Here is a 15860-nt window from a genome sequence, read left to right as displayed (position 1 = left end):
CCTCCCTGGCCCCTCAGCACTAAGCAGAGCCTGGAGCCTGGCAGGTGGCAGCGGTGGCTGTGTGCCCCCATCCCTGTGGCGGGTGGTGAGGGCGGGAATGGAGGCGGACTCCTGGCTCTGGAAGGGTGGGGGTGGGGTAGCCTTTGGCCCCCTGGCCTCACCAGCAGCTTCCTGTGACCCGAGGGTGGTGGACAGCAGTGGCGCCGGCCCGCTGGAGAAAAACGATTCTCTGTCCTGGCACGGGAAACACCCTCATGAGTTCAGGACCTGTGCTCCAGGGAGACATAAAGGGTGTCCCGCCTGTCCCACAGTGCCCAGTCACTGGGGCACAGGACAGAGACCTGGCCACTTCCTGGGGTGCTCTGGGGTGGCCCGGACTGAGCTGGGCAGGCAGGCCACCTGCAAGGGAAGCTGTCAGGATGGTCCTGCCGTGGCCACAGCCTCTGTGGGCCCAGACCCTCTGGCAGGTGCCAGCAGCTGGGAAGCAACAGGGTGTGTCTGGGGGACTTCCAAAGTCCACTGCAGGCCCAGGACAGTTGTGAGGGGCCGGGGGCAGCTGTGACCCCTGTGGCGGCAGCAGGCATGATGGCTGAGCTGTGCCCCTGAGGCGTAGGGGGTGTGGCTGTGAGGGGCCTGGGGAGGGGCTGGAAGCCTGCACTAGGTGGGCTCACTGCAAGTCCTTCAGGGACCACCCTTCATCCTCCATGCAGACACTCACAAGCAGGGGCTGCGGGTGGAGACTGCACTGGGGGTGAGGGACTCAGGGGAGCCAGGCTGACATGGCCCCTGAGGCTCTGCAGGGGCCCGAGGAGGGGAGGAAACGGGTAAGTTGGTGGGTTAGGGTGGAGGTGGCAGGTGGGGAGGCAGAGGAGAGAAAAGGGTGAAGGCAGTGGGAGGGAGGTTGAGGGGCCGTTCTGGTGAGGACAGAGGGGCTGGGAGTGCGCGGAGGGGAGACTATCCCACCCCACTCCAGGCCGATGGAGGCTGGCACTGGCCCGCCGTGGTAGCCATCTGTCTGTGCAGGCTGTTGCCCTGTGGACCCCTCCAGTCCTGTTAGGGATGAGGGGGTGGGGGCACAGGGAGCAGGGGTGGGGTCTCTGCAGAGACCCTTCGGGCAGGCAGCTGCCTCTGGCTCCACCCTGGGCTGTGATCACAGGTGTGTTGAGCCCAGGAGCCCCACAACGGGGCCTGTCTGCCTTAGCCAGCCGAGAGAGGAGGGGCCTCGCCTGGGTCGGCACAGTGATGTGGTGTGTGACTGCCTGGAGGCCCAAGCACGTGCCCCCCCACCCCCACCGTCCCCCGCCCTGTGGCATTCTGAGATGTGGGAATTCCCAAGGTTGGCACTCTCTGGGCAGCAGCTCTACGGGGAGCCCTGGTGGATGCTCTGGCTGGAGGCCTGGGGGTCCTCCAGTGATGCGGGTGACCCAGCTTCTGTCCCCAGCTCAGGGCCCAGCTTCCACACCAGGGCTGCAGGGTGTTCTCTGCATATGGTGGGGTGGGCAGGTCAGCAGCCAGGACCACAAGTCCATCCTGGCTCCTGCTGGGGACCTAGGGCAAAGATCTGCCCCGTTCAGGGGTGGGGGTGGGGAACCAGGCCTCCCCGAAGCCCCCACATCAGGCACATTCACAGCCACTTGCAGGTTGTCACTGAGCATTTATTCTCTGTCCTCAGAGCCCAGCTGGGACTGCAGCCGGGCTGCGAGGTTGGGGTAGACGGAGGCAGGGACGGCTTGGCTCCCCTTGCTCCCGGCGGAGGTCCTGCCTGGGGACTGTCAGGCAGGCGGTGGAGGCAGCGGCTGCAGCTAGGGGCCTGAAAGACCCCACAGGGCAGTGCTCAGGGCAGGCCTGCAGGAATGGCATGTGGCGGGGGTCAGGGGACTGATGGCACGTGTGTGGCCCACACCCACCTCCACGTGAGACACTCAGTATGTGAGTGGGGGGGCCAGAATCTGGCAGAAGCGAAGGCACAAGGTAGGACCAGCCTGGTGTGGGGGGCAGGGTGTCAAGGTCTGCAGATGGAGGACCCAGCCAGGCTGGGGGTGACGGGCACAGAGGTCCAAGCAGAGCAGTATGCAGCAGGGTGCTCTGGGGGGTGGGCTGGGGGGCCAGAAGGAGCCCACCTGAGGCTGGCCCAGGTCCTGACTCTGCCTCTTGCAGTGTGACCCCAATCACGTCTACAAGTCAGTCCCTGGAGTTGAGGCCCTAGAACCAGGGAGGCACTATTGAGGCCGTTTGGAGAGTGGTGTTGGGACGGAGGCCTGCGTGGGTCCTGCAGCCCACGAGCCCTGTCCTCTGCGATCACAGCTGCCCGGCTCCAGGCCTGGCTGCTGCAGGGACTGTCCAGGGCTCTGACCAGCAGCCTGGCCCTGCAGCGTCCCAGCCTGCTGTTCCCATCCTAGCATGATGCTCTCAGTTGTCTGGCTCCAGCGTCCACTCCGTTAGCCACTGCAGGCAGGAGGCCCGCTGCACCTCTGTCTCGGGGGGCGGTGGGGGCCGGCCTGGCCCAGGCAGGGGCGTGCAGAGGCTGCAGGGCCCGGGTCCTCCCTCTGAGGGGTCAGGGTCTGGGGCAGCCCGCAGGACCTGGACGAGCTCATCCAGCGGCTGCAGCAGGGTGTGAGGGCTCCAGCAGGCGTCGAGGGAGGGCACGAAGGGGTCAGGCGTGCAGGCCTCCACGCACTCGGCGCTCGTGGGGATGCGCAGGTAGAAGGCGTGCAGCATCATACGGAATGGCTGGTCCTCCTGGGCTGAGGCCTGACCATAGGTCAGGTCCCCCACGATGGGGTGACTGAGGGCGCTGCAGTGCACGCGCAGCTGGTGTGTCCGGCCTTTGGGGAGGGGAGGGGGCCAGTCAGGTGGGAGCACAACCCCGTGCCCACCCCAAACCCATTCACATCATGCTCAGTGCTGTCCTCAAAGCTTCATGCAGCCCCTGAGGACATCAGACCTCCCCGTGCTTCATGCCACAAAGTCAGAGCTCAAAACAGAAGTGACTTCCGGGACGCTGCTGGTGAGGGCAGGGCCAAAGCAGTGCCCAGTCGGCTGAGAACCCAGACCAGAGAGACCGCATGTGGGGCAAGAGGCTGCAGGCTCTGAGGTTGTGTGGGGGGAAGGAGTGAGCCTGGTCAGCATGCTGGGGCTCCCAGGCAGGTTCCTCCCCTGCAGGGTGGGGACACTGTGGTACCCTGTGCCGGGAAAGGCCAAGGCAGGACGCCGTTAGCAGGGAGCAGGGGCCCTGGGCACACATTCTGGACACACCTGTGAGAGGCTGCAGCAGCACTTTGGAGACTGGGTTGCCTGCATACAGCCCGTGTTCCAGGACCACCAGCTCTGTGAGGCTTGGTTTTGGATTCTCACAACCTGAGGGGAGCGAGGCAAGCTCAGAGAGATGGCTGGGCCAGCTCTGGGGCTGAGTCCACAGCAGCCCGGTCAAGTGTCCTGGTTGCCCCAGTTCATCCAGGGTCCCCATTGGACGGCTGTGTCCCTGGGCCCCCACACCCTGCCCTCCGTACCCTGTGTGCCTTCAATGCACATGGTGTGGGTCCGGCCTTCTGTGCTGTTCTTGCCGATGGCGTAGCTGATGGTCATCCGGCTCTCCTGGACGTGCCCCCGCACCTGCCAGGCAGGGGGTCACACGCTGCTCATAGGGTCACCAGCCACTGCTGGGAAGCCCACCTGACATCCACAGCCTACCAAAGTGGACGGAGGGTCGGAGTCTCCTGCCCCAAGGACCAGCCCGGCCTTACCAGAGCCAGATAAGCCTTGGTGACTCGCCGGTCCTTGAAGCACCTGTATGCACTGCCTGCGGCCGCCTTGTTCAGAGCCACACAGAGTGCCCCGCTGGTGGAGAAGTCCAGTTGGTGGCAGAACCTAGCATGGGGCAGAGGTTCAGTGGTGGCTGGGTTGGGGGCTGCTTCCCCCCCGATGGAGGCCACTGTGGGTACCTGAACCCATAGCAGGTGTCAGGGTCGGCCAGCTCCGGGAAGCGGTGCCGCAGCTGCTTCTGGAGGGTCAGCGTCTCCCGCCAGGCTTTGCTGTCGATGCGCACGTCCCAATGCTTGTTCACCACCAGGAAGTCACGGCTCCGGTACACGACACACAGGTTCTCCACGCTGCCTGGCTCCATGGTGGCTGCAATGCGGGGGCAAGTGCGTGGAGCGGGATTACGGGGTGCCCAGCCCACATCACAGCCCTGCCCACCTAGCCTGGACACGCCTGCTCCCCAGGGTAATCGGTCTGAAGCCACTGATGCTGTCAGGCAAGCTTGTAGACCAACTGTGTGCCTGCACTCCCAAACTCTGAGTGGGGTGAGCAGGGCGTCTACTGGTTAGGGGCTCTGGCCAGGAGCAGGCAAGCTAGTGGTGCCCTGAGATCTGGCTGTGGGGCGGTCCTGCCCAGACCCGGGCCTGGGGGGATAAGCAGTCTTACCCTCCAGCCCGCTCCCACTCGGGATCCCCGCTCGGGAAGGCGGGCCACGGACACGTGATAGGGGCTTTTTCTAGAGTGGGGTGGGTACAGAGCAGGAGACGGGGCCCTCCCTTGCCCACGTAGACGCCCCTGCTCTGGCTCCCCTCCGCGGAACTCTCGCCTCCCGCGTCTGATGGGCACCGGCGGAGGGGTGCCCGGCGGACTCCAGCTGCGAATCCTTCCCGCGCCCCTGCCCACTCCGGGATCGACTTGCAGCTGGGCTGCGCCGTCCGGGCTCCCGATGCCGCGGCCTGTCCCTGGTTCCCGCACTCGCGTACCGCGCCTCGCGGCCCAGTGGTCGCAGAGCAATAACTCAGACCACGGAGGTGCGCCTGGCAGGGCCCAGCCTGCGCTCTAAGCCCCGCCCATGTCCCGTCCACGGCACGGACGGGCGGTCCTGCTGACCAATGGAGACCACCCGGGTCCCGCGGCGCCCTCTCTGGCGCCAGGACTCGGCCACGCCCAGCGTGCGCGCGCACCCCCGCCCACTCCCCGCCCCTCCTTCTGGCCAATGGAGAGCGCCGCCGGGCACGCCGGCCGTTGATTGGTGGCGCCGGGTCCCTGGGGGCGGGAGCGGCTCGTGGGGCGCGGGAGGTTCGGAGCCGGGTCCCAGCGGCCGGCGGCGGCGCGGCTCGCAGCCATGGAGGACTACGGGCGGGAGCTGTACGGCGTCGAGGACGATTTCGACAACCAGTTCGCGGCCGAGCTCGAGGTGCTGGCCGAGCTGGAAGGTAGGCGTGGGCATCGCCGCGGCCTCGTTCCAGGTAGCTCAACGGAGGCCTGGCCCTCCCGGGGAGTCCAGGAGGGCTGCTCCGAGGGCCGCGCAGGGGAGAGACCGCAACCCGCTTGGAGAGAGCAGGGCCCTGCAGCGGCGCCGGCCGCGGGGGCTGTGGCTCTGTGTGCAGACGAGCTGCCCTGGATGACTGCTATGGGCCTTCCTTCCGCAGGGACAGCCACCCTGTCTCCCTCCAGGGACCCCCGGCCCACTGTGGGCCGGCCCCGCCTGACGTTCGAGGAGGCAATTGCTGGAGGGGACGCTGCCATTCACTGCTCTCCGGGCGGACCTCCAAGGAGCAGCAAGGGCAGTGTCAGGAAGAGGCAGCTGGCTCCTGACATCCAGGGGGACAGATCTCTGCCCCCTAGTACGTTTTGGGGGCCCAGAGCATAGGGGTGGGGTGCGAGGCTGGGGAAGGCCCTCTATTCCTTCTATGTGTCTCCCCAGCTCCCAAAATCAAACGGTCCAGGCTGCAGGCTGTCAGGAGACTGAACTTTAGATCAGAGGAGATGGAAGAGACGACGCCTCCTGACTCGCCAACTCTAGACATCACTCCCCCACCAAGTCCTGAGATACCTGATGAGCTGTGGGGCGAGGGGTGTGTAACTTGGGGCAGAGGCGTCTCCAGGGCCTTAGAAGGATCCCATTCCTCCAACAAGGTCTTGGGGCCTGGGGCAGGGCTGGGTCCATGGCCCTTCCCTGCGGATCCCCATGACAATCGTGGTTCCCTCCCAGGCCCTTAGACGCCGGGGCTGATGCAGGTCTCACTCAGGCCTCACTGGCCACCCGCAATCCTGTCTTGAGGCGGCCCCCAGTCTTAGAAGACTACATCAATGTGACCTCCACGGGCGGCAACCGGGCCTTTCTGGTGCTTCGGGATGACCCAGTGGGCACTGGGGTGCAGGTGGGTGCTGTGCAGCCACGAGCTGGTACATGGACATCATATGCCCACTCTGACTCCGGGCACCCTTCTAGAGGTCCACCCTGCCTCTGGTCTTGCATTTGGAAGGGCCACCTTCTTTCTCCTCCTCCTCCTTTTCTCCTCTTTCTCCTCTTTTTTCTACCTTTTCCTTCAACCTCATCCTTAGATCTGCTGCCATCCCAGTGACCCCTTGGGGTCTCTGGTGAGAAGGGGCTCCTTTTGGCCTGTGGATGCTAGGGAATGCCACATGGATCCCTGAGCACTGTTGGGAGGGGGCTGTGGCAACCCCATAACTAGAAGGGAGTGACTGCTGCCCGCTTTCCCCCACAGAGCCCTTTCCGTGACACCCGGTGGCGTGGCCATGGCCAGCTGGACCTGCTGGGCATGCCCTTCACCTCCCTGAAGGAGAAGGTCGACAGCGAGGTGGGGGCTGCTGGGGTTTGCTGGGAGGGGAGGGGTGGCTCGAGTGTGCCTGGTGGCTGAGCTGTCTTGATTTAACTTGCACAGCGGCGGCAGCGACTGCTGGAGGAGGCCCAGCGGCTCTCGGACGCGCTGTGCAGGTGATGCGGGGGGCTCTCCCCCGGGATCCTCAGTAGTCCTTGCATTACTGACCCCTAGCGTGCATTCCAAGGAGGTAGTCCCTGCATGGGGTTAAGGCCCAGAGGCTCAGGGCAGGATGCTCTCCAGTCTCAGGTCACAGGAGGTGGAGGAGGAGACCCAGCCTGAGGAGGAGCCAGCCAACAGCCAAGACGCCTCCCAGCATTGCCTCTGGGTGGATGAGTTTGCACCCCAGCGCTATACGGAGCTGCTCAGTGACGACGTGAGGCCTTACTCTTGTTCAAATGTGACTGGCTTCTTTGTTGCTGAGAGAAAAGAACTCAGGGCCTAGCAGGTCCTTGTGTTGCCAGCCCATAGGGTTGTCAGGATTTAGGGGAAGGATTTGATAAGCTTTGTTAGATTGTGTTGGTACGTGGGGAAACTGAGGCCAGTTTGGGCCTTTCACTGGTCACTCAGCCTCAGCATCCCTGCGTGTGTCTCTGGGCTTTTAAGAGTAGGGTGACGTGAGGGGTAGGCATGAGGAGACCCCCCAGGCCTGGTCTCTCTTATTTCAGTTCACTAACCGCTGCCTTCTCAAGTGGCTGAAGCTGTGGGACCTGGTGGTGTTTGGCCGAGAGAAGCCTGGCCGGAAGCCTAGGCCCAGTGTGGAACTGGCCCGTGGTGGCAAGGAGGCCACAGCTTCCAGCAAGTGGAAAAGCCACGAACAAGTGCTAGAGGAGATGCTGGAGGCTGAGCTGGACCCAAGTGGGCGGCCCCGGCAGAAGGTGAGTGCACCTGACTGCGCTGCACACATGTCCAATGGCTGTACTCTGGGTGGCTGGTGCCTTTGCAGCCTGTGGGGGCCATGAGGCACATTTACTGCCCCTGAGGCTGTGTTGATGTCAGTGTCTTAGTGTGGAGTGGACTTGAGTCCTTTCTTCTAATGACTTAGACAAAGGCAGCACTACTTGAAGGGCCCTGCACCTTCCCACAGTGATTACAGTGGAACGTGGGTAGGTTTCAGGTGTTAGTCATATCAGTAATAGCTGTGTCCATGTCACGTCTCAGTGTCACTCACCTGACATGAGGCTTTACTCTCTGCGCCACGAGCAGGCAGGGGCTTGTTCTTTGGTGATAGGGGCAGGACAGGGCAACATCCCCTGGCACCGCACTTTGTGGGATGGGATTTTGTCTCTGGCAGTTGGGCCAGGGACTCCCAAAGTCTGTGAGGTGGTGCGGGTTGCAGCACATTTTCTCCTGCTCTGGCTGCAGGTGGCACTGCTGTGTGGGCCCCCAGGGCTGGGCAAGACCACCCTGGCCCACGTGATTGCCCGGCATGCTGGGTACTGCGTGGTGGAGATGAATGCGAGGTGAGTGGGGGAAGGCAGGGCCTCCCTCTGTCCTAACGTGTCTGGTCGACTGGGACACAGCCCTGAATGCCTGGTTTGGAGGTGGGGACTGGTGTCCCAGGAGCATGGCGGTGGCATGGTCCACACATCTCAGGGCTCCTGGGACTTGGCGTGCTGTCGGGGGTGGCCTTGTGTAGTATCTTTGAGTGGTAGGCGTGGTGGCTCTGCCCTGGGGGACCATTCGGCTGGGGACACTGGCTGCCCTGACAGCCGCTCCCGGGCCTCCTGGTTCCAGTGATGACCGCAGCCCTGAAGCCTTCCGCACGCGCATTGAGGCGGCCACGCAGATGGAGTCCGTCCTGGGCGCTGGTGGGAGACCCAACTGCCTGGTCATCGACGAGATCGATGGGGCCCCCACGGTGGGCCTCCTGGGTAGGCCGGCAGGTGGGCTGGTCCTCCTGCGGTGGGGGGCTGTGACTCACTGCCATCTGCATGTCCCCCCAGGCTGCCATCAACGTCCTCCTGAGTGTCTTGAACTGCAAGGGCCCACAGCAGGCAGAGCCAAGGGGCCCCTCTGTGCCCACAGGTGGGGTGCGGCAGCGCCGGGCAGAGAGGGGGCTCCTGATGAGGCCCATTATCTGCATCTGCAACGACCTGTGAGTGGGGGGAGGGGCCTCTGCTGGGGCGGGGCGTCTGTCAGGTGGGCGGGGTCTCCGCTGGGAGGCTTGTCCCTCGCTTCCCTAGCTGCTGGACCCGGGCAGTGAGTGCCCTGGCCACGGGGGACTCACTGTGCATGCCCTGCTCCCGCAGGTTCGCGCCCTCTCTCCAGCAGCTGAAGCAGCAGGCCCTCCTGCTCCACTTCCCGCCCACGCTGCCCTCCAGGCTCACGCAGCGGCTCCAGGAGGTCTGTGAGGGTTGCCCTCCCTCCACCATCTGCCTGTGGCCCGCCAACTGTTCCCAGGACGTTGGGTGGAGGTCCTGGGCCAGTTTGTTCCCTGGTGGTGGGTGGTTCCAAGGCGCAACCAAGCTCCTTCTGCAGGGCTCTTCGGCCTTTGCTCCCCGTCGTGACAGGAAGGCGGTAGCTAAAGGGCAGGGCTCTGGGGACACCCATCCTCCCACCTCTCTGCAGATCTCCCTGCGGCGGGGCATGCGGGCCGACCCCGGCGCGCTGGCGGCCCTCTGCGAGAAAACAGATAACGACATCCGCGCCTGCATCAACGCCCTGCAGGTGGGCAGGTGGCTATGGTGCGGGGGCAGAGGAAAGGGGCAGCCAGCGCCCCCTCCATACCTCCCCTGTGTCCAATTCCTGCTGGAACGGGGGTAAGCCATCCTCACCCCCACCCCCACCCGTTGTCCAGTTCCTGCACAGGCGGGGCCAGCGGGAGCTGAGCATTCAGGCCGTTCGGAGCACGCACATTGGCCTGAAGGATCAGCGCAAGGGGCTCTTTTTTGTGTGGCAGGAGGTCTTCCAGCTGCCCCGGGCCCAGAGGTAGGCAGGCCAGCCTTGGCCTGGAAGGTCCATGGTACCCTCGCCCTGGGATGCCAGCCAGCTCTGCCTTTGCTGACAGAGAGCAAGGCTGCATGGCCAGGGGCGCTGCCAGACTCTGCCTCGGCCTCCCCACTGCCCTCCTGTGGGACCTCAGGGTGCCCTAGACATGCACAAACTGGTGCTGCCAGGAGGACGAGGGTGGTTAGGGCTGGGTCTGGGTGACAGGGTGGGGGCTCCACTCCAGCCTCAGCTCCCCCTGCAGGCGCCGTGTGGGTCAGGACCCAACCCTGCCCACCCACATGCTCCTGCTCAGGGACCGGCTCTCAGGCTCGGGGCCTCTTGCTGCCGAGGCGCCCCTGACCGCAGCCGCACAGCGTTTCTACCACATCTTGCACGTGGCCGCGTCTGCAGGCGAGCACGAGAAGGTGGTCCAGGTAACCATGCTCTGCCTCCAGCCTCATAGGAGTTGGGAGGCAGGAGGCCCGGTTCTGGCCACATTTTTCGATCCCAGCCAGCAACTGACTGGGACACACATGCTTCAGTGGTGCTGAGCCGAAGGAGAAGCTGGTGGACCCGGCACTTGGCAGGCCTCTGAGAGAGGGAGCAGGGTCAGGAGGAGGAAGGACTGAGCCTGCCAGGAGGGGACGGCTGGCAGGGGTTGTCTGGTGGGATCTCTGTGTCTGCCTTTGGAGAAGTGTCTAAAGGGCCCGGCAGTGGCAGGAGGGGCTGGATTCCGGATATGAGCTGTGGGAACAGGGATGGGGGTGCAGGTGGGGTGGAGAGCAGGTGGCAGGTCCCCCCTACCCCCACCCCCGGGAAGCCTGGCGTAAGCTGCCTCCCTGGCTAAGCAGCTTTGGATTAGCAGCTGGGGATCCTTGCAAATCTGAAAAACCACTGTGTGGAGGGCAGCGTGGTGGCCGGAGAGGAGGGACTCCCATGTGGAACGTGCGTGGGGGCTCTGTGCCCTTGACCCTGGTGGCCAGAGCTTCCCTTTCCTTTAGGGAGTGACTGGGGGCTTCTTTATCACATGTCTCAGGGTCTGGGTCAGACGAGTGGGGGCAACAGGCTAGGCCTCTCTGGCCTCCTCATGGCCCTGTGGCCACTCACTGGGGCTCACAGGCTGGTGGGAGGGGAAGGGTCCCTACAGAGAGGCGCTTGTGCTGTGGGTGGGCGCCATGCGGCTGGAGGGTCTCAGTGACTGGCCCGTCCACCTGCCTGTAGGGCCTGTTCGACAACTTCCTGCGGCTGAGGCTGCGGGACTCCAGCCTGGGCGCCGTGTGCACTGCCCTTGACTGGCTGGCCTTCGATGACCTGCTGGGCCGGGCTGCCCTCCACGGCCAGAGCTTCCAGCTGATGCGCTACCTGCCCTTCCTGCTCCCGGCCTTCCACCTGCTTTTCGCTTCCAGCCACGTGCCGCGGATTGCCTTCCCCAGCAGTCAGCAGGAGGTACGGCCTGTGCCCTGCTTGGGACCAGGGTCTAGCCCCAGGGTCCTGGTTGATTTGGTCCTGGCCCGCCCTCCACCCCAGGCCCAGAATCGCATGAACCAGACACAGAACCTGATCCAGACGCTGGTGTCGGGCATCACGCCAGCTACCCGCAGCCGGGCTGCACCACAGGCGCTCATCCTAGACACCCTCTGTCTGCTCCTGGACATCCTTGTGCCCAAGCTGCGCCCAGTGAGTGCCTGGCCCAGGAGTGCCTGGCCCAGGAGTGCCTGGCCTGGAAGGGGCCTGCTTCCTGGGGCGGGGTGGGACCTGGCCGTGCTCAGTGCCCTGTTGGCCCACAGGTGAGCACACAGCTGTACAGCACCCGAGAGAAGCAGCAGCTGGCCAGCCTGGTGGGCACCATGCTCACCTATAGCCTCACCTACCGCCAGGACCGCACACCCGACGGGCAGTATGTCTACAGGCTGGAGCCGTGAGTCTACGCAGCGCCTGGGCTGGGGATGCTGGGGGCGGGAGGCCAGGGGGCTGGGCTCCAGGTGCCATAGCGATTGCTCGGCAAGAGTCTGAAGGCATGCTGTGAGTTTCAGTTCTCCTGTTGGAGTCTGGGGTAATCAGTTCTAGCTCATTCCTTGCCCGAATGTGACTGGGCAGTGGAGCCCCCACTGGGGTCCGACCCTGGGGCCAGAGGTGTACTGCGGAGTCCCTCAGTGCCCCCAGGAGCTGCCCCCAGAGGGCCCTCGAGCTCCCTGGGGCTCCACTCCTTCCTGAGAGGGTCATGGGGTGGAGCGCTGGCAGCAGTGGGGGCCAGATGCAGGCCTCGGGCGGTAATGACGCTCGTTCCCATGCACTCACCCCAGCCTGAGCCCGGGCCCTGCTGTGTGGTGTCCTCCTGTGCAGCCGTCTCCCTGCCCACATGTGGTGGGGGAAGCTGAAGCTCAGGGTGGTAATGCCTCTGCTGCTGCGGAGCTGGGGCACGGCAGGGCCAGGCCTGTACCCTGTCCTGCACTGTGGGGCCAGAGGTGGTAAGTAGCTCGTGGCCCGTCCCTGCTGACCGGGTGTCCTGGGGACTGCCCTGCCCCGCTCACCCCAAGAGCAGGAATGTGGAGGAGGTTTGCCGCTTTCCCGAGCTGCCTGCCCGCAAGCCCCTCACCTACCAGGCCAAGCAGCTCATTGCCCGCGAGGTGGAAGTGGAGAAGATGCGGCGGATGGAGGCCTCAGCTCAGGCTAGAGATGGCCCCCAGGTGAGCCTCCCCAGGCCCTGGGCAGAGCAGGGCCCTCAGAGCGGACACAAGCCCTGCCATGGTCCTGCCCAGTCAACTGTCACTGTCCGTGACTTCTTGCAGGTGGATGGGGGTCCCCCAGGGGGCACGAGGGAGAAGGAGGTGCAGCCACCTGCCCCAGGCGACCACAGGCAGCGGCTGGAGTGTATCCTGAAGAGAGCCGCCCTGGAGGAACAGGTAGGGGCCAACATGTCGGTGGGAAGCCGTGGGGGTGGCGCTGGGGGGCCTGGGCAGGCAACTTTGGAGTGGGCTAGTTCTAAGTCCTGGAGTCCAGCTCCCTGCTGCTCAGCACGATGGCTCTGCCTGGGCCTGGTTCCCATCTGGGCAGGGTGCTGGCACCTCCTGACCTTGGCAGGAAGGAGGTGAGTGTGAGCGTGGTGGAGAATGGAGGGCTTACCAGAGAGGCTCAGCACTGGAGTCCAGGAGGGGGTTGTGGCCTCTGGGCCCTCCCCCCAGGTAGGGCTAGTCCTCTAGGGCTCAGTCCCCATGAACCTGACCAGCCTGTCTCCTTCAGCCCGAGAGAGACTTCTTCGGTCGTGTGGTTGTCAAGAGAGCAGCAGCCCCAAGCGCAGGTGTGTGTGGAGGGGTGGGAGGTGGAGGGACTGGGCCAGAGTCCGGTGGAGGAATGACCGTGTGGCTCCCGCAGGGGACGAGGCCCCTGAGATTGACACGGCCGAGCGGCGAGTGGGCACCGCGGTGGGCAGGAGTGACGTGTGGTTCCGCTTCAAGGAGGGCGTCTCCAATGCCGTGCGGCGCAGCCTGTACATCAGGGACCTGCTCTAGGGGGCATGGCGAGTCCCCAGGGCCTGGGCGGCCACCCCGGGCTGTGCTGGACACCCCAACCCACGCCGGACGTCCCCAGAGCCTATGCCGGACACCCTAGTCCATGTTGGACATTCTGGGGTCATGCCAGACACCCTGGACTGCACCAGACATCCCCTGATACACACCGGCTACCTAGGTGTTGATTTCTCTCTCCTAGAAAGTGTACAAAAGCACCAGCGTTCTCGCAAAGTCTTTATAAAAGTCACACCTTTACAGAGGCGTCCACTGTACAGGGAGGCGTGAGTCTAGGCCACGGGGCCTCACAGGATGGCACACTTGCCCTTCTCCACCCACGGGTTGTTCTTCATCAGGTCGGGGTTCAGGAAGGGGTCCTTGGGGATCCCTTCCTCGATCCACTTGAGGAGCCTGTGGGTGGGGAGGGTGGGTGAGCACATGGGCACCTGGGCCCCAGAGTGCTGCCTGGTGGCAGTGCGTGGGGGTGTGGTCTTGGCTCATACAAATGAGCACAGGGCAGGGAAATGAGATGCAAATCCTGCCAGCCCAGGGGCGTGGCCACAGCTCCGCAGGGTGTCCTGGGGACTCACTCAGGGATGGTCTTGGATGACATCTCCCTCTTGAAGGCCAGTTGGTACTTGAGGCTCTCGACCTCCTTCTTCATCTGGGGCACATCCCACTCCTCCATGGCGTCGGGGGCTTCGGAAGTGGCCAGCCTGGGGCTGGAGAGTATGGGGCAAGCCACAGAGCTGGGGGCTGCCAGCCTGCAGTCACCCTCCTGATGCACCCTCCCCCTGGTGAGCACCCCACACACAAAGGGACACCCGCTCACTGCCTGGGGAGTCCCCACGGCCTCTGCCACCCACCGGGGAACAGGGCTGGGGCTGAGGCCACACTAATCAGGCCCACGTGCCTGCCCCCCAGGGGCTCATTAACTGCAGAGAAAACTTTCCATGCTTAGCTCTGCACCAGTACCCGCCATCGAAGCCTCACCAAGGCTGGGCCTCTGGGTTGGAGAGGGGAGGGGCAGTGTCCCGCTAACCGCAGGACAGGTCAGGTCCCTGACTCTTCAAGTGCAGGACCTGTTTCCCATCCAGGTAGCAGAAGACCCTTGTGTCAAGGGTGGGACACACACACACACCCCTCCCCCTGCTTTGCATGGGCAAAGCCCACCCTGAGGGCAGGTTAATCCAGGGGCCAGGAGGGTGGGGCTGCTATTTGCATCTCTGCCCAGGGGTGGGGGGGTGGCAAGTGCTGGGGGTCTTGGAGTCACAGGCTGCTCAGCTGGTCCAGGACTTGGGCACCCTGCAGCCTCCTGCTTGCTGCCTTGTGCCTCCTCCAACTTGCCCTAGTGCCTGGCCAGTTCTCTTGAGTGCAGGCCACCCAGCAGAGCCACAGGTTCAGACTCAGGAGACCTGGCCAGCAAGTGAAGGGAGGGAAGGCCGCTCCTTGCATCCCCCTGCTCCAGCCCACGGAGCCCCTTGGGCTCCCCATCAGTGAAGCTGGGAGCCAGGGGACTGGCTTCCTTGACTTAGGAAGTGTGGGCAGGGGCTGCCAGGAGTGTGACACTGCCTACCTCAGGCTGTGGAAAGGGCTTCTGGAAGGGTCTACCAGGAGGGAGTGAGACTGGGGAAGTACGGGGCTCTGGGAGTTGCCAGTGGGGCAAGCAGGGGCTTCCTCCCAGAAACCCCGAGTTCCAGCACCGCACCCGGCAGTACAGGTTCTCAGAGTCACGTGGACGCGGGGGCCCCCAAGGTTGGGGGGGGCGGCAGTCCTGTCCGCAGCTCCGAGCCCGCCGCCGCCAGCCCTACCTGCGTGGAGCCGCCGCCGCGCCCGCCGCGCGCCCCTGGCCTCGGCACACCGCGCTCGCTTGCTCAGCAGGCCCTGCGGGGGGCGCGCACGGCGCACTGACGCGGTTCCCCTCGCAGCCAGCCGGCAGATGGAGGGGGCCTCTTCACCGGTTTGGCCGGCCCCTTGGGACAGGAGGACGCCCGAAGACGGACAGGCAAGGGCGCCTCGGGGGCTGGGGGGGTCCAGGTCAGCCCAGTGGGACCTGGGCGGGCCCGAGTCTGCTCAGCGCAGGGGCGAGCTGCCAGACCTACCTTGGACGGCAACCGCGAGGACAGAAATGACGAGGGCCACGGGGTGGCGAGAACGAAGTGATGGTCGAGCGGGCCAGGGACAGGCCGGCAGAGCCTGCGCAGGTGCCCCGCCCATCCCGCCACCTGGGCCAGACCCGGGCACCGCCCCCACACTCTGCCCGCCCTCCTCGGGGCTGGGCTGACCCTGGGGAGCTGGCTTCACCAGGCGCACTCTGCCAGCCTTTAGGGGGTGGGAGGTGCAGTGGGAGCAGTGTAGGGTCAGCTCTGGCCCTGGGTGAGGTGTCCTCCCCCTGGGCTGGGTGGGCTCACCGGCTGCCACGTCGTGCAGAACCGAAGACCATCAGCTGGTAGATTGCACCCCAGCCCCTGGTGCTCCTCATGGGCTAGAGTCACCAGGCCGAGATGCCACCCCCCATCCCGGGCCTCCGCAGTGTCCACTAACAGGCCCGGGGCTGACCCACCACGGCTGTGAGCCTACTCTGACCAGGGCACCTGGGCCTTTGTGGAGTTGCTTCCTGCCCTGGTCCCTGCCCTGCATTCCCAGGCCAGCAGTGGGCAGATGGGCAGCTGTGGTGGGTGGCAGGGTCCAGTTCACCAATCAGTCCCCTCTGAGGCCAGGTCCTGTGGCTCCCCAGGGTAGCCTGGGCCAGGCCTTCGGCCGGTGCTCCCTGCCAGCCTTGGGCCCCTGGGCTCTCCCTCCTGTGATCGCAGAAAAC

The 15860-nt window shown here is 64.9% G+C and overlaps 3 protein-coding genes across 19 annotated transcripts; 1 reads left to right on the top strand and 2 right to left on the bottom strand.

Moving 5' to 3' along the window:
- Positions 1–1634: 1634 nt before the first annotated feature.
- On the bottom strand, positions 1635–4928 carry RPUSD1 (RNA pseudouridine synthase domain containing 1). 3 transcript variants are annotated; one of them, XM_081558291.1, is made up of 7 exons: positions 4426–4928; positions 3942–4128; positions 3744–3867; positions 3510–3612; positions 3256–3357; positions 2581–2825; positions 1635–1845 (listed from the first exon to the last, which is right to left on the bottom strand). In XM_081558291.1, the coding sequence occupies exons 2-7, from the start codon at positions 4121–4123 to the stop codon at positions 1669–1671; spliced, it is 933 nt and encodes a 310-aa protein (XP_081414417.1). In that variant the 5' UTR covers positions 4124–4128; positions 4426–4928; the 3' UTR covers positions 1635–1668. The 3 variants fall into 3 exon arrangements, with proteins under 3 accessions (XP_081414417.1, XP_081414416.1, XP_081414418.1); XM_081558290.1 differs by having other exon boundaries at positions 4743–4928; XM_081558292.1 differs by having other exon boundaries at positions 1635–2825.
- A 99-nt stretch (positions 4929–5027) lies between these two features.
- Positions 5028–13300, top strand: CHTF18 (chromosome transmission fidelity factor 18). 14 transcript variants are annotated; one of them, XR_014073487.1, is made up of 22 exons: positions 5028–5195; positions 5412–5606; positions 5687–5837; positions 5975–6143; positions 6492–6584; positions 6669–6721; positions 6849–6981; positions 7274–7483; positions 7971–8068; positions 8343–8466; positions 8552–8703; positions 8858–8951; positions 9177–9275; positions 9406–9536; positions 9799–9970; positions 10758–10982; positions 11064–11213; positions 11324–11454; positions 12074–12223; positions 12326–12439; positions 12777–12836; positions 12909–13300. XR_014073487.1 is itself a non-coding variant. In XM_081558286.1 (22 exons), the coding sequence occupies exons 1-22, from the start codon at positions 5105–5107 to the stop codon at positions 13043–13045; spliced, it is 2874 nt and encodes a 957-aa protein (XP_081414412.1). In that variant the 5' UTR covers positions 5028–5104; the 3' UTR covers positions 13046–13300. The 14 variants fall into 14 exon arrangements, 9 of the variants coding, with proteins under 9 accessions (XP_081414412.1, XP_081414411.1, XP_081414410.1 ...); XR_014073485.1 differs by having other exon boundaries at positions 12296–12439; positions 12777–12834; XM_081558286.1 differs by having other exon boundaries at positions 9850–9970; positions 12079–12223; positions 12777–12834.
- GNG13 (G protein subunit gamma 13) lies at positions 13267–15213 on the bottom strand. Of its 2 annotated transcripts, none has more exons than XM_081558294.1 (3): positions 15145–15213; positions 13633–13764; positions 13267–13453 (listed from the first exon to the last, which is right to left on the bottom strand). In XM_081558294.1, the coding sequence occupies exons 2-3, from the start codon at positions 13728–13730 to the stop codon at positions 13348–13350; spliced, it is 204 nt and encodes a 67-aa protein (XP_081414420.1). In that variant the 5' UTR covers positions 13731–13764; positions 15145–15213; the 3' UTR covers positions 13267–13347. The 2 variants fall into 2 exon arrangements, with proteins under 2 accessions (XP_081414420.1, XP_081414419.1); XM_081558293.1 differs by lacking the exon at positions 15145–15213 and adding an exon at positions 14854–14933.
- Between the last annotated feature and the right edge of the window lie 647 nt (positions 15214–15860).

Source organism: Giraffa tippelskirchi, chromosome 13 (genome assembly GCF_054371585.1).
Source record: "Giraffa tippelskirchi isolate mGirTip1 chromosome 13, T2T-mGirTip1v1.2.pri, whole genome shotgun sequence".
NCBI lineage: Eukaryota > Metazoa > Chordata > Mammalia > Artiodactyla > Giraffidae > Giraffa > Giraffa tippelskirchi.
Note: the sequence above shows the minus strand (reverse complement) of the source record. Positions and strands in the feature narration are given on the sequence as shown.